We start from the raw sequence: 15,267 nt of genomic DNA, 5'->3' as shown, positions 1-15,267 counted from the left end.
ATAGGACTTTTGCATTGTCATTCAGGAAATAATAATAAAAAACCCCAACTCCACACATTAACCCTCGAAATACTGGCTAGCAGCATTTTTCTGAGTAGAGAACGCAGGCAAACGTGGTCTGCAGGACTGCTAACTGGACGCTACAGCAGCGCCACTGAAACTAGAGCACGTTCCCAGGAGGTGACGATCCCCTGAGCATTTCATTTAAAAAATTAATGTAATTATTTTTAATTAAGTTAATTACTTTAAAAAACAATTAAATGAATTTTTCCCCACATGCAACCTGCAGTTCGCTACAGCTGCTTTTGGTTGGGTTTCCATTATAGCATCAGGACCAACTGGTAAGACACCAGTAGTAGACTTTGACCTGATTCGATACAATACAGCAAGTCCTCAGTTTCCCAGAAATGCTGGAAGTACTCAAAACAAGCTAGTTCCATACTGTATTCATTAGGGTTCATGACACTCCCAAAACTCCCAGAGAAATTAACAGAACCATAGGAATACTAGTTTTAATTAATACAGAAAGAGCATATAGTACATTCCTTGCCAGTAGCAGCTAATTCTGCTCCACTGGGGCAGAGGAACTCGGGGGTAACCTGACACAATGGTTTGTTTCCCTAACTTGTTGGCGGAGACAGCCTTTGTAAGTGGAAAAGACTATTTATGCACAAAACATGGATGTTTATTTAGCAAAACATCAAGAACAGAAAAACATGCTTTGTTACAGTGGTAAAAATACACAAAGCTTTCAAGCCGCTTTTTTTTTCTTTTTTTTTTACAACAACTCAGTTCTGAAACCGTAACATTCCAGTTTGCAGCATGTTGTGCCTTAGTATAGTACTAAACAGGCTATCGCTGGGGATCATGGAACGTTCGTCTGTCCCGTGGAGTATAAAGTGCACAGGAGAAGTAAGTGCATTGAACGGAACCACTGTGGAGGAATTCCTGCCGCAGGCAGCCCGTGCTGAAGGCCATCCCACAGAGAGGAGGCTGCTCAGTGAAACAGAGCTACAGCATCCGCAGCACAGAACCAGTACCACAGACGGCAGAAAGACCTGTACTGAACAGACATACATCTTCTCGTATCTTTTTTTCTCCCATTATCTCCCGCACCAAAATCCAAGCACTCTGGTGTAGCTTACTGTGGGCTTGGGGGTTTTTGTCTTCATTAGGTGTAAGGCATCACCTTTAACTAGTGCCTTTTCTCTTTACTCTCTCTGTTCAAAATACATATTTAGCGTCACAGTGATTTCTTCCAATTTCTACTGTTTTGAACCCCTATTTCTAAAAATTATTAGCAGAGAATGGGCTGAAAATTGTATAGGGGTGTAGTTTTTCTTCCCAACTATGAAAGTTTACACATTATGAAACTTTACAATTTTACAGGCTGTCAGGAACCACATTCTCTATGTGTTTTCCTACTCACAGGTTAAGGCCATTGTTAGCAATACTTCAGAGCCAAAACACAAAACAACGAGCTATGGTGCTATTAATTTATGAGCACATTTGCCATATTCAAATAAAGAGACAAGAGCTGATTGGGAGATTCCCAAATACACTGAACACATAAAAGTTGGGTGCTTAGTCACTGGAATCTTTGGGCATTACATTTCACAGCAGCAGCGGCTTTAAAATGCAGGCTGTTATCAAAATAGTGTATTCTATTCCCCAACGATATATGCTCAAGGCTTAAAACAGTTTCTTACCCTTGTACGTAAGTTCTAAGTTTCCTTTCACAGTGAAATCGCTTCTGTATCTGTATAGGCCTTTCTGAGAGAGGAAATAAAAAATCAGGTTTAGTTTCCATAGTGATCTCGAGTCCACCGTAAAGCATTACTTTCTGGATTAATGGGAAAGACGACTCCAGTATTAAAACCAGTATGTTTGCTTGTTACGTTACAGAAGACATCTCTGCACTCTGAACCAACCGATAAACACTGAACTAACCACGTAACCATATCCTGTTTGCAAAACTACTTACTGGTTTGCAATAATATGCTGTACAAGAACACCAGCTGTAAAGTACTGCCCGCATTTCAGAACCCAGGATTTGTCACCAAGCAGCGTGCACAAGACTCTTTAACCACGCAGATTTCTCTGCATGTTCTCTGCTCAGTGTTCACACAGCTTCTCTTCCATTTCCAGTCAAAGGCCAGAAGACTGGAGGCGGGAAGCCAAGCAGTTCCCTATCACCCATCTATTTTAATTCACTTCTGCTAACAAAACATGCATCCTGAAAAACAGGCTTCCTGGCTGTTTGCTGTTGTAAAACAGAGTAGCAATTTTGCTATACAATTATTCACCTGGAAAACTTCACTCTGGTGGCCAAGTCTCCCCTCCAGCCACAGCTGTTGCAAGGCTGTTCTCCATGTTCAGGTAGGAAAAGGTAACTATAACTTCAGGTAGTATGTAGTATGGGGTGGGGGAGCAGCAGGAAGAGAGGTGACACGAGTGGAAGATACACGGACATATGAAACTTAATACATTGGGAAAACTAGAAAACAATTCCTAAAGGCAGCAAACACCAAGAATGCAGACATTCAAACTGGTCTCGCTGGTACAGAGGTTTGGCTTGTTGGTTTGTCAAGCCTTTGTGCTAGCTCCTTCTTCCACAGGGGGCACCATCTGCAACCACAGGACGAGGCATGCTGGGGGTAGAGGAGCAGAGGTGACAAACAAGGTACCCAGCTTGCAAACAGCTCTATTTAAAGACATCGCCTGAGGTTCTGGGAGGCTGTGGCCAGATGTCATCTGCACTACACGGCCAAGGGTGGGTTACCATACACCTTCTGCTCTCAGATGTAAGTTCTCTAGCCCATTTTCATACACACAAGCTGCCTGGCCAAGACTTAGAGCTACTCTTTTTACCTTTTATTGCCTATGAGATGCTTCAATAGCTTCCAAGCATCTGCAGCTGTTGTCCCAGAGAAGGATGGTAGGTAGCCAAGAAGAGCCAGTGGACATCCACTGACAGATGGTTATAGAATCCATCACCTCAAGCCTCACTGAAATATTTCAGACATCAGAAGCTCACAGGAGCACTGAAACTAAAGAAACAGAGCATTTTTTTTTTCCTCAAGAGCTCACAGTACTGAAAGTAGTTTCGGTAAGGCGCACAGGCCAGGGAACACGGAAGCCAGCAGACTATTAGAGGTGAAAGCAACAGTGACAATTTAACAACTCTCCTGCTCTTCAGTGAAAGATTAAGAGCACACTTCATGCTGCGGCTAACAGAACAAATCAACTCCCTCAGCACCACTTGGCTTTAGGCAGATTAGTCCTTCAGGAATAGTTTTCTGTCTTCTGTTTCTTCAGCTTTCCAAGAACAAAAGTAACCACATTTTCCACAATAGGGGATCAGTCTCCATTGTCTTTAAACAGTGGCTTCCTCAAAGCGGCTCCTCCTCTGTTGTATTGTGACCTCTCCTCTAGACTTGATCCCAGAAAGGAAGTTCTCCATATAAAAAACATCTCAGAGTTGAAAATGTACAGCTTATATATATGCAATTTGTACAACCAGATTTTACTATATATATATATAGTTGCATGTTTGCTAGCTGGTGTAGACAGAAGTAGCTAAAGCAGCTGAAACAACAGTATTTCATTGCAAACAGGAACCAGCAGACTTCAGAGGATACTATTTTACACCAACGCAGGTTCTGCAGCAGACTGCATTCGGTACCTGCTATATAGTAAAACTCTGATCTACAGTTATTTAGAGTCATCTTTTGAGGCAGAGATTTTTAACACTCATTAGTGACCTGAAATGAAGAGTCAGTCACAAGTGTAACATATTCTCAGGTAGTAGCTTAATGCCTGTAGAAAAGTCAGTTTTGTTTTACCAAGGACTAGAATCCACTTCAGTAACATTCCCTGAGGCAATCCACTGTTTTATTGTTTTGTCCTTGAATCATTTGTATATAGTTACTGTTCTGTTCCAGACCACTTTGTTTCTTTTAAAATAGACACTTAGCAATGAAAGTTAACAGATGCCTTATTCTAATTTTGTATTTCAGCAATTATGCTTCCTCTTAATACCCTCTTCCCCTTTTTCCCCCTCCAAAAATTGCAGGTTAAGAGACAGCAAATCTGTGTGCTTCATTTTCACAAGATAGATACTCAGATCTTTAAATAAATGTTAATTTTTGAAGATGCAAACGTGTGAACTGAGAGGGATGCAGTAGAGAGATAACAGAACAGAATTAATATGCAATGAAGTGTCTAAAATTTACATTCTAAAACTAAAGTTATTCTCTCTTCAAGAGAGAGAATCTCTGTTGCTGTGGCGAGAAGTGGTGGGGGTGGAGGGTAGAGAAACACAAGAATCATCATCCTTGGTCCACAGAAACCCACTGAGCAAGAACAGTGTGTATCTTTACATTCTCAATGGACTAAGGAGGATCCCCCAAATATTATTCCACCTTCAACATTTAAAGAAAGCCTGTGTATAATCAATGCACTTAAAGGTTTAAGTTTTAGTAACTTCACTTAGACTTTGTTTATAAAACAAACACACACAAGCACACTTCCTAGAGTGCAAAAATGCTTAAATACTTCAGTTACAGAACTCCACGCGCAGTGTTTGGAACAGTAATCCTTTTGCTCTTGTAGGCAACTTCTTCCTCGTCAATGCATCCATTGCCAGCAACGGTTGCGTTAAAACTAACCAAAAAAAACGCAGCAAATGCAGTAGTCGATAACGCTAGACTGTTCTTCGGTTTTCCAAGGGACACTGTTCATTTGTATAAACTCATTGTTGGACTTTGATACATGCACATGTAAGCATCACAAAGCAATCTGCGTGCGCAACCCTGAATTTTTCTGGAGTCCAGTGAGTGCAATTCTTCCAGAGACATCTTCAGGTATTCACCAACTTCTGGACATGGGGTAACTTGTGGAATGTTGAAACCATTCTGACCTCCTTTTAACCACAAAGAAAAGGACAGAAACAGGTTAGGACAGCATCAACATATGTTTGCTCCTTAATTATGTACTTTAACTATGACAGCATCACCAGTTCTTGAAAAAGCCTTCTAAAAACCCTAAATATGCCATTCCGGACCACTGCAGGGTAAGCTGCTATGAAAACTGTATTATTCAAGAAAAACTGCAAGTGGTGTCAGAGTATCTTGTAGTGTTTACTAACAAACACCACACAAAACCCTCCACCAGAATGAGAACTTTGGTTTTTCAATAACACTAAGAATTCTGTACAACTCTGGGAGAGTGCCCTGAACACATATTCCACCTCAAATGCTACTCAATTTGTTAATAACAGTTGACGAATTTATAAACCACCACGTGTTTGTACCTGACTTGCAAGACTAAGGCAGAGTTTGCTCCTGGCCATTTTCCACGTAAAACCGAGCACGTTCAAACACCACAAGTGTGGACATCCATGAAGCTGCTCCCAACTGACAATCAGCAGCTTATAGCACTAACTGAAGAAGAAACATTTGTGATACAAACCCCCCCAAAGACCAGCAGGAGCTATATCCAGTGACTGTCTCACATGATCTATATTCCTGAAATAAAGTGGTTTTTACACACTTCAGTCGTACACATTTCCAGCACTCTGAAACACAGCTTCACTGCCTTCTGGTTGTTACAAGAGAGACACGAATCCTGCAGCAGTTTCATTTTCAACAGGAAACAAGATTCTTCTCCCGCTGCCAAATCACACTCGAACAGAGGGGTTCAAGAATTCTTCGTGCAAAGACCCATTACTATGAGTCTGAAGCTTGCATCTATCACTGTTCTTTTCTCAGGCACCAGACTGGAACTGAGTCCTTATTTAAACACTAGTTAATGCAGCAGCATTTAAGAGAATGCTTGTTTTACTGACATCTGTATTATTACAGGGTAACAGTTTTCCACTGATAACTCCAAAGAGATCCAAAGGAATGGCACAGCTGTTGTAACATGTGAGTATTTATTTTATTCTAATGACACCTACACTAAGTCACTGAAGCAAAAGCAATATTTGCATACTACCTGATAATTGTGTACATTCATTTAAATACAGACTGCAAGAACACATTCCTGCAGTTGATTATTTAAAATTAATTCTCTCTGCCAAACTTGCAAAGTATAGAAAAAAGCATAAGGAGTCCTGCTAGCAAACTTCTGCAGTTACTTCAGTACTATCTGCTTAGTGAGGTAGCTAACTGAGGTGAAATTCAGAGCATGCACATCAGCAGCTGCTGAGGTAAGGTTTGGCCAAGATTAGCGTCCCAGCACTAGTACATCAAGTTAAATGACAATACATGTAAAAAGAAGATTAAGAGAAAATGAGTAAGAATAAATAAGACATCTACCATCCCGATCTGCCATGCTGTCGAAGAAAAGCCAGGCGGAGTCATCCCTCCCGTATTTAACAAAAGCTACATAGTGGCTTGTTTCTATGCAGAGAACAGCAAACAACTCCATCTTCTGGTATGGGATGCAGCCATGTCGCCAGTCCCAGTCTGGCAGATCTTTAGGTAGTGACAATGGATTGAATTTATGACTCTGTCTCTTGGGATGAAGATGAACCTACAATTTAAGTGCATTTCAGAAGAGAAAAAACACCCCATAAGATTATTTGTTTCAATAGTAGACAAAGCTAAAAAGGCCATTGCTGATGAACCAAAGATGAATGACGTTAGAGAAGGCATGGCAATAACAGTAGCAGACTAAACATTTCTTCTATTTTCCCCACCAGTATAGTTCAATATTACCCAGAAAACTCAAATCTAAGGTTAGAAGGGAGGTCAGATTTAATGTGACAATTTTCTACTATGCTCAGACTTGAAAACAAGCCATGACGACGACACCTTCATGCAGGTACCAAACAGCTCTCAAAATTAAGCGGTTCTATGTCATGAATTTATCACGTCAAACAAGGTAACATGTATGTAAAATTAGGATTTAAAGCAGGCAACAGGAAACAGATTCCAAGCTGCCTACTATTACTACGTCTCCACTGTATTCAGTCCTGGATTTAGTCAGAAACTGCTGATGAACACACTGCAGGGCCAAGTGGAGCCTCTGATCTGTCACCAAAGGCTATGCTTTACAGGGTGGGCGCAGTTAGACGAATGCTGGTGAAGAAGTCACACTTACGCCCTCCTTTCGATTACTACAGCATATACCATTTGGGTTACACCCATATAGAGCAACAAAGACAACAACTTACTTGTGTATTGCACGTTTTGCAGAACTGCTTGATCTTCCCCGCAGAAATATCCGTATCTTCATAACATTCCCTGCACTCATACATAGCAAGCCCTCCACATATGCGGCACTGCCTTGGCGCTGTGTTTTTAAAGAAGATATTAGTCTCCAATTTTAGGGGGTTGCTTTTGTTTTTTTAAGATGAAGGGTATGGAAAGGAGGGAGGAATTACTACTTTTGATGGAGAAAAACACTACATTAGAAACCGCTAACAGCAGACTGCCAGTCAAAGCAGAAATGTACCACTGTATTTAACTTCTTCCCTTTGATGTAGTATGGGATAAGAGAAAAACATTTGGAGTGGTAAGTGGCAAAACAGAAGATGATAAACATTAAGTTCTATCAGCTGCATGAACAAGTAAAAACAGGCTTGTAAATCAAGTTAGTCCTCTCTCATCACATTGGTACAGCGAGCTTAGCCCCTGCGTCTGTCAACACCAGAAAAAAGCCAAAACAACAAACAGCATAAGCTGATGGCCATGGCAGTGAAAGAAGAGACCACAACAGTTCCAAAGATTGTTATTTTAACAAATTGTGGCAGTTTTCTCGCTTGTACCTCAAATTTAAAACCAGCTATCTTTCCTTAGGTAATGCAATGAAAAATTCAGGGGATGACAGGTATTAGAAATTTAGCTCACAAAAAAGGGATAGATTTATAGTTGAAAAATGCACCATCACTACACGCTGCGGGTTTACATATTAATCTCAAGTTCTTCCAGTTTGATAAAGTAATTACACAAAGCTTAGAAACAAGCAGCACAAACTGATGAAGACTAATGGAACGTAGTGAACACTGTGGATACCCGTTAACCACTCTCAGTGCTTCACTTAGCTTCTAAAATTTCCCACCTGCCATATTAATGAATTGTTTTGCTGCTAATAACTCAATTTTAACACCACCACCTTGAAACAATGTCTAATTGTACAGATACTCAAGAATTAGATAAACGTAATCAAGCAAGTTATATTCTATACATTCTTCTGAGTTATAGCTTTTAATTGATGTGAGAAAATAAGAAAATAGACGTTCTAGCCGGCAAACTTTCTCTTCAGCCTGAGCATCTCACGCTATTTTGTTAAATATTTAATAAAAAAACATACCAAAACTACCAGGAGTACTTACTTTGTGTTAGTCACTCTCAACTCTCGCATTACACAAGACAATGTTATATACTTACTATCTTCAAGCAAGTCTGTTATATTTAATTCCAAGGATGGAAAAATTTTGTTGAACATTTTGAAGTCCTTTCCAAACCGAGGCATCTGGATAATCAGGCAAGAGGGTGCCTAGGTAACACGCCAGAATATAATGTAACGAGCTTGAGATAATATCTAAATCTAGATACATACTTCTAATGCTATAAATGTATTCACGTTATTTAAACTTGCAGCCCATTAACTTCAAAATTGACAAGATGGTAAGCAAAATAAAAGTTAGTCTCTGAGAGAAACTACAGCTAAAAAACCAAATGGGAAGTGGCATCTAAATCATTGTCCAATGTCACAAGTCCCAGACATGCTCAAGTATGACATGAAATATACTGTACTACACTCCCCCATCCCGGGGACAAACAAAGGTATCTCAAAATATTAGTCCTTAAGACAAGTTTTCTTTTAGAAATTCTTTACCTAAATTACTTTGGTCTGTTCAGCCAAGGATACACGTTATTAAGTCAACACTGAAATATTTTTTTAATGCAGGCAACCTGTACCTACATGGTAGGTACCTAGTGCTCCCATTTCCCACACGTCAGCACTTCGTTAGCACACCAAATCCTACTTCTGTCCCACTGCAGACTGGGCAAATCTCTAGGTATCACCACTTCTAACGAGACAACAGCTGTCACTAACCTCTGCAAACTTCAAGTTGCTGTTGATGAATGACCACTCTAGTAACTGCTGAATTGTTGGGACTCCAACTTTCTCATTTTTGTCCATAAAAATTTGATAGAAGTAACAGTCCTGTACTTTCTGACCTGCTGACCTAAAAATAAGATTTAAAAAAAAACCCAGATTCTGAAGCTCTACTGTAACCATTACTGTATTTTGTTAGGAAAATAACATCTACCAGAAAATAGCGTATACGGCATCCTCTCTGCACTGAAATATATTGTGCTTTAAAAAAAACAAAAATAAACAAAACCAAAATCCAGCAACAAAGTGCCTTAGATGACAGGCAATCAAATATTAAGTGTACACTTTTTTAGAAAAAGTTATTTAAATGAAAGCAGTATGAGTTTCAGAGTATGTTTTAAAAACATATGCCTACGCACTACTGAACTACTGACCGAGAAATACTTCCTAAGCACACGCATCGAAAACATCGACAGGCTAAAGCAGCTTTCATTGGAAAACCTAGAATTTCAGTGATAAAACATCAAAAAGGACAACAATAATTCTCCTCAGTATGATATTCCCAATAAGGAGTTTAAAAAAAACCAAAAACAACAGGGTTTAATGAAACATTTCCTTTTCATCAGGGAGATATTTATGGTGCTTCCTACAGTGGAAGGCCCCCAGAGATGGCCAGCCTCGCCACACGGTCAACAGAACTCTCCAAAAGGATAATCAAGATTTAGGGGCTGTCTGGCTCTAATTGTTAAAAAGCCTTCCACAGTGACTGGTCTGGATAAATGTCTTCATCCTTATCAGAAAAGAAAAAAAAAAAACCAAAAAGGCAACACCTCCCTCACTAAACAATCACATACAGCCCCAACACAAACTAACTTAAAAAAAAAATACAAAAACCAAGAAACACAAAACAATCTTACGCGGACAGGGAGAAGGACAAAGGATTAAACTACCAATTCAAGTAACTTCTGAGGTCAGATGTTTCAAAGCAAAGTAAGTACTGCTGTTTTCAAATAATATTTCTGTTACATAAACATAAACCAGGTATTTCAGAAGAGAGCTTCAGATCAGAAACTCAGCCTGGAATGGCAGAAGACAGGATACAGAAGACTGCTCACACTGACGAAAGGGATTTTCCTTTCGTGCAGAAAAAGCATATAGGAGTAACTGGCCTCCAAGGGCAAAAGAAAAAGTTACGTAGGAGCTGTTTGATCCCAGTGTCAAAGTTCCTTGGAACTTCTATCCAATTTGCTGTAAACAGTAACCTCCTCCCATCCCAGCCAGCATTTAAGACAATGTTGCTTTTCAGAGTCTTGAGAGGATTCTAAGGGTATGATGCTCAAAGTTATTACCAACTTTCAGTCTTCTTTCTAAGAAAGGACACTGAATTACCCTCAAGAGTAGTTAAGGTATGTGCACAAAACACACCAACTTGGGTCTTAAAAGCTGAATGGTGGAACATAAGTTCAGTTCTCCTCTGTACGGCACGGACAAAAACGAAGGCCAAGCTTTACAGAAGAGAGATTAAAGCAATATGGAAGACAGTGAAGATCTATTATTCTAATAATAAATACTGTTATCAGAATTACAGTATTGTGCCCCAGCTGTTTCACCAGAATAATACATCAGTCACGGGTTTCTCAGCACGCTGTATTTCACAGAAGTGAAGAGAGGCAGTAGTAACGGTGAGGGCCTTAGGACGACAAGCTCTTCTCTAAATACTTTTCTACAAGGACCAAATACATGCTTGAGGTTTCCAGTTGTTGTGTTTTGGTCTTCTGGGTTTTTTAACCTAACAGTAGATTGCAAACATAGATCTTTGTCTAGGCAGAAGCAGCAACACAGTTCCAAATTTGTGGTATGCCTTGAGCTCTCATCCCTTCAGACTTTTCAAAATCTCCCTACGGAGCTAGCCCAGCAGACAAACTCAGTTACGACAGCTGAATCCCTGCAGAGCTACAGCCCAGAAGGCAGGCACACATAAACGCCACTATCTGTTATTTTGCTAAGAGAAGCCAAACTTCATCATGGCAAACCTTGAAATATTTCCATGAGCCTTAAAGAAGAAATGCAAATCAGTTTCCATGGGCAAAGCCCAGTTTGGCAATGTCTGCAGCCTGTCCCAGAAATAAGCAGCTATACGCTACAGGCCACATTAAGAAGCGCTGCAAGGCCAGTTCTTATAGCAGCCCTTCTCCCTCTCTTCTAAAGGGGGACAGTAAGGCTCTCAAGCAAACACACAGAGACAGAGGATTTTGTCCACTTCTCATGAAACTATGTTCACGAGCTTTTGCAACAAGAAACCAGTTAAACAAAACCCACGTACCAAAAATGGCAGAAAACAGTGTCAAGTTTGTCAATATGACTTTATTATATTATTAAATCTTATTAGAAATACGAATCACAGGTCAAAGTTGCTCTAAGAGCTATCTCAGTTTCAAAGGCAACAGATAACACTCTCCTCATCAGTCTCTACAGATACATGAGTTCAAAGAAAAAAAAAAAAGACTCACCTTATTTTCAACAGTGGCTCAACTCTTAGAATATGGTGAAATAAAATATTCAAAAATTCTTCTGGATCTGGGGGTGGAGGAAAGTCTTGTTAGTAGGTAAAACCAGGTATGTTATTCAAGGCTGATTTTGAATGAATTTTTTTAATTTTAATAGGAAAAAAGTAAAGGTTTATTTTTAGAGCTTTATTAACACAATGATATTATGACAAATGACGAATATTTTCCATGACACAAACCTCCAGTTACTCTTTCGGTGTCAAATGGCCCTAATAAAAGGCACAGGTTCAACAGGGTAACAAAGTTTTCCAGTAAAGTTCAGAAAGATACTCTGTATTTCAGAGAAATCATTCGGTACCACACAACCCTTCCAGGAGAAATTACAGTTTTCAAAAGAAAACAGTTAATCTGCAGAGAAGCAGTGAGGAGTAGTGACAGTAAGGCTTACATAAAAACCACACAGCAGTACAAAGTTCATCTGAACCAGAGACCCAGCTCTCTAACAAGCTTCCCAGAGGTCTGTTCTCCTCCAACACAGAGAGGTTCCTAGAATATTTCTCTTCCTGCCACTAATTGCAATAAATATTGGTTTTCAGCACTTAGCGTTTTCAAAGAAAGTAGTGTTCTCCCAAACAAACCCGAAACAGCTACATAACACAACGCCGATTAATCATCACATGCAGCAGCAGATCAAAAGGTTGGGAATTGACTTTGCTAAAATGATTTACACATTTTATTTCTTAAAATACTACATAACCACAGTGACAATGAAATACTGTAGCGGAAAGACTACTCCTCGGGGACCAAAGTGACATTTCACAAGAGGACAAAGATCTCAGCCTCATCAGATCTTCATTTCCAAGGAAGAGCCTTAGATCTCCCTGAACTGCTAAAAGGGAATTACAGAGGCCCAGGAAGGCAAAAAAGAAATCCAGTCAGTGAAAGGCTGTGACAGCAGAAACTCTTCAGCTAGAGATCCTTACAGACCCGAGGAAGCAGAAAAGACCTTTTCACCACCCAATGGTCCCTCAAATCTCTGGTAAAGATATTAGGGCTACAGGGAAATATTTGTGTGTTTTGTTCCAGTATAATTACACAGCAAGGTATTTCAGTGCCTTCAAATTATGACTCTTACAAATCTCAAAGAAAGGAAAAGCACCCCGGTTACCTTTTTCCTCTGAAGTGAATCCTGATGCAGCCTCAACTTTTTCAAGTATTTTCCTCAGTTTCATTATTTTTGTAGCACATACATATCCATATCTAAGATAAATGGGTTTAATTAGCTATTAGCTAGTTTGTGCTCAAGTCAGAGAAGCAGAAAATAAAAATCTCTTCAATGCTGAAATACAGGCTCTCAGATACTTCTTTAACTGTGTGCGGTATTTCTTCAGAATTATGTATTGACTCCTCAAATTCAATTTGACTTCCAGTTTTTCTAATGTTCTTGCATAACCTTTAAGAGCTCTTACTAAACATTCCCTTACCGGGACAACTGTTTTCTAATTTGTCAGTCAATACTTCTGTTTCGTTTTCATTCTAATTTGTGCCACTTAGTTCATCATTTTTTGCATGTCACATACAACAGCACTGTGGGAGTTGTTAACAGCAACAAAAAAATTCAGTATTTGAGAAGTGCAAAGCAAGTTTTAAACACAGTGGCAGGGTAGGAGAAGTAAGACTTCCAGTCTTCTCAGCTACTTGAGATTTCTGCTACCTGGTGCGTATCCCTCTACCTACAACACAGAACCCTGGAACATGCCAGGCAAAGTACACATCCACTTACAAGAACAAGGGTTCCAAAGGCATCATTTTATTGCAGGAATCAAATGAAAAACTTTGTGATAAGTTGTTCGGTGACAGCCCACAGAATTTCAGAACTACAACTGTGTTCCTTGCACTTTAAAAAAAAATTACGCTAAAGACATAAATTTTCATGCCGATTTTTTCTGTATTTCTTTTGTTCTCTGTGCCTAAGAAATTAAAAAGCTCATGCTAACTTCTTTAATAAAAGCATTTTGACCACTTGCAGACCACATGCAAAAACGAATGAAACTTCTACGGCCCTGGCAAATCTATCACATTATGAAAATCCCCATGGGATAATCCAAGAACTTTCTTGTCAAGAACAGCAGCATTCGTAACGTGTAAACACAAACGCTGATAAATACAAGCTGTGCTTGCTCACAGTGTTTTTGTATTCATGCCTACACAAATTTTACAATAGTTTATGCCGACTGCATTTCCAAATAGAGAAAATTTTTATCACCAAGCAATGAACAACTATTTCCAGTACACAATGATTAAATTTTCCATGGAGAAAAAGAATAGTGAAAAAAAACAACCCACCAAGCCCCCTCAAATTGAACAGACTGGCAGCAGCAGCAGCTACACAAACTTTTCAGGTTAGCAATAGGAATGCATACACAGCAGGATCTAGTCTAAAATTTATGAGACCAGAGACCAGTTCACATGTTTACTTACATTCTCAGAGGATTCACAATCTCTGTCCGTAACAGCTCCTGAGTCTCACTGTAATACTCTACATCATTCTTTTCTTTAGGTCTGAGTAACACAGTGTCCAAAACAGAGCTAAAAGAAAATAGGCTACAAAGAAAACAAACAAACAAAAAACAAGGCAAGGCTGTTTTGATTTTGGAAGATAAAAACATTGGGATGCCTGAGCAACATAAGACAAACCAAGCAAAGCCACAGGAAGAATTAAAGAAATAAACTCAAAAAGAGGTAATCACGGACAGAGGACAACACAGCTGGACTAAATACTAAAGTCCGCTCTAACCCAGTATCCTTTCTGCAGCAAAGTACAAAACCAGTTGCCCAGGCAGGATTCAGCAAATGAGTTGTAAGAGGTATCTCCCTCCCTCCGCCCCAAAGCCTGTGTAGTCTTTCATCCTTCACACATTTACAGCCAGGGACTCACTCAGTCAAGAAGAGCACAGATACAAAAAGGCCAGTACGATCTGACAGGACTAGCCCTTCGCGAGCCGCAGGAAATGCTGCGGAACTTACTCTAATTGGAAGAGCAGAGTAATGTGTCAAGGACTGCAGCCATGACTTTGCAAGCTGCACAGTAATACAGACAAACAGCCGGTACACAAAGACCACGTGTTCTGCATTTCTAGCATGGGATGCCACCGTACAAATCAGGAACTTACCAGAATAGGGTGGAGTCTAAGTAACAGGAGTTGTAATGACCCTGGATACCTTTCTTCTTTCCAATCATTGTCTCTAAACCTTCTTTTTCCATTTTTGGAGGAGTGTTTTCTTCTACCACTTCACTTAAGTAACCTCCAAAGGCTGAAATTTTTTTTTTCAAAAGACACTTTAAAGCCTCAAATTTTATCCCCCTTGAGATTTTCCTATTAATGTTTTACAGCTAAGTTGCTATAGCCAGGTGTAAGCATGCCTTCTCTGGTCTAGAATAGCATTTCATATCAGCTGAGACTCACTGTCTTCCAGAGAGCGAACAAGGCCTTACACTCCACTGACAGTGCACGTGACAGGGCTTCAGAATGCCTGCAGCACTGGATTACTGCTACCCAGCAGGAGTGAAGCTCTCATTATAAACACCCTGTTCGCACTCTCTTACAAGTATCAGATACTTTTTTCTTTGCTGTTGTCCCAGGCAATAAAACACGCCCCAATAAATCGAAAACATTTGAAATTAAAA

General features: G+C 39.8%; 1 protein-coding gene across 1 annotated transcript in view; it reads right to left on the bottom strand.

Annotated features, from left to right (window-relative positions):
- Nucleotides 1-4,739: 4,739 nt before the first annotated feature.
- The window catches only part of CYLD (cylindromatosis (turban tumor syndrome)), a gene marked incomplete at its 5' end in the record, with an annotated part of 13,109 nt that continues 2,581 nt past the window's right edge, over nt 4,740-15,267 (bottom strand). The window contains 9 exons of the mRNA XM_010143526.1: nt 4,740-4,924; nt 6,321-6,537; nt 7,181-7,299; nt 8,397-8,505; nt 9,070-9,202; nt 11,583-11,649; nt 12,748-12,839; nt 14,061-14,183; nt 14,753-14,894. Coding sequence (XP_010141828.1) covers nt 4,740-4,924; nt 6,321-6,537; nt 7,181-7,299; nt 8,397-8,505; nt 9,070-9,202; nt 11,583-11,649; nt 12,748-12,839; nt 14,061-14,183; nt 14,753-14,894 — 1,187 coding nt within the window. The remainder of the gene's footprint in view (nt 4,925-6,320; nt 6,538-7,180; nt 7,300-8,396; nt 8,506-9,069; nt 9,203-11,582; nt 11,650-12,747; nt 12,840-14,060; nt 14,184-14,752; nt 14,895-15,267) is intronic.

The sequence above is a fragment of the Buceros rhinoceros genome, unplaced genomic scaffold, assembly GCF_000710305.1.
Source record: "Buceros rhinoceros silvestris isolate BGI_N320 unplaced genomic scaffold, ASM71030v1 scaffold45869, whole genome shotgun sequence".
NCBI classification, from domain to species: Eukaryota; Metazoa; Chordata; class Aves; order Bucerotiformes; family Bucerotidae; genus Buceros; species Buceros rhinoceros.
This window is presented reverse-complemented; position numbering and strand designations above follow the sequence as displayed.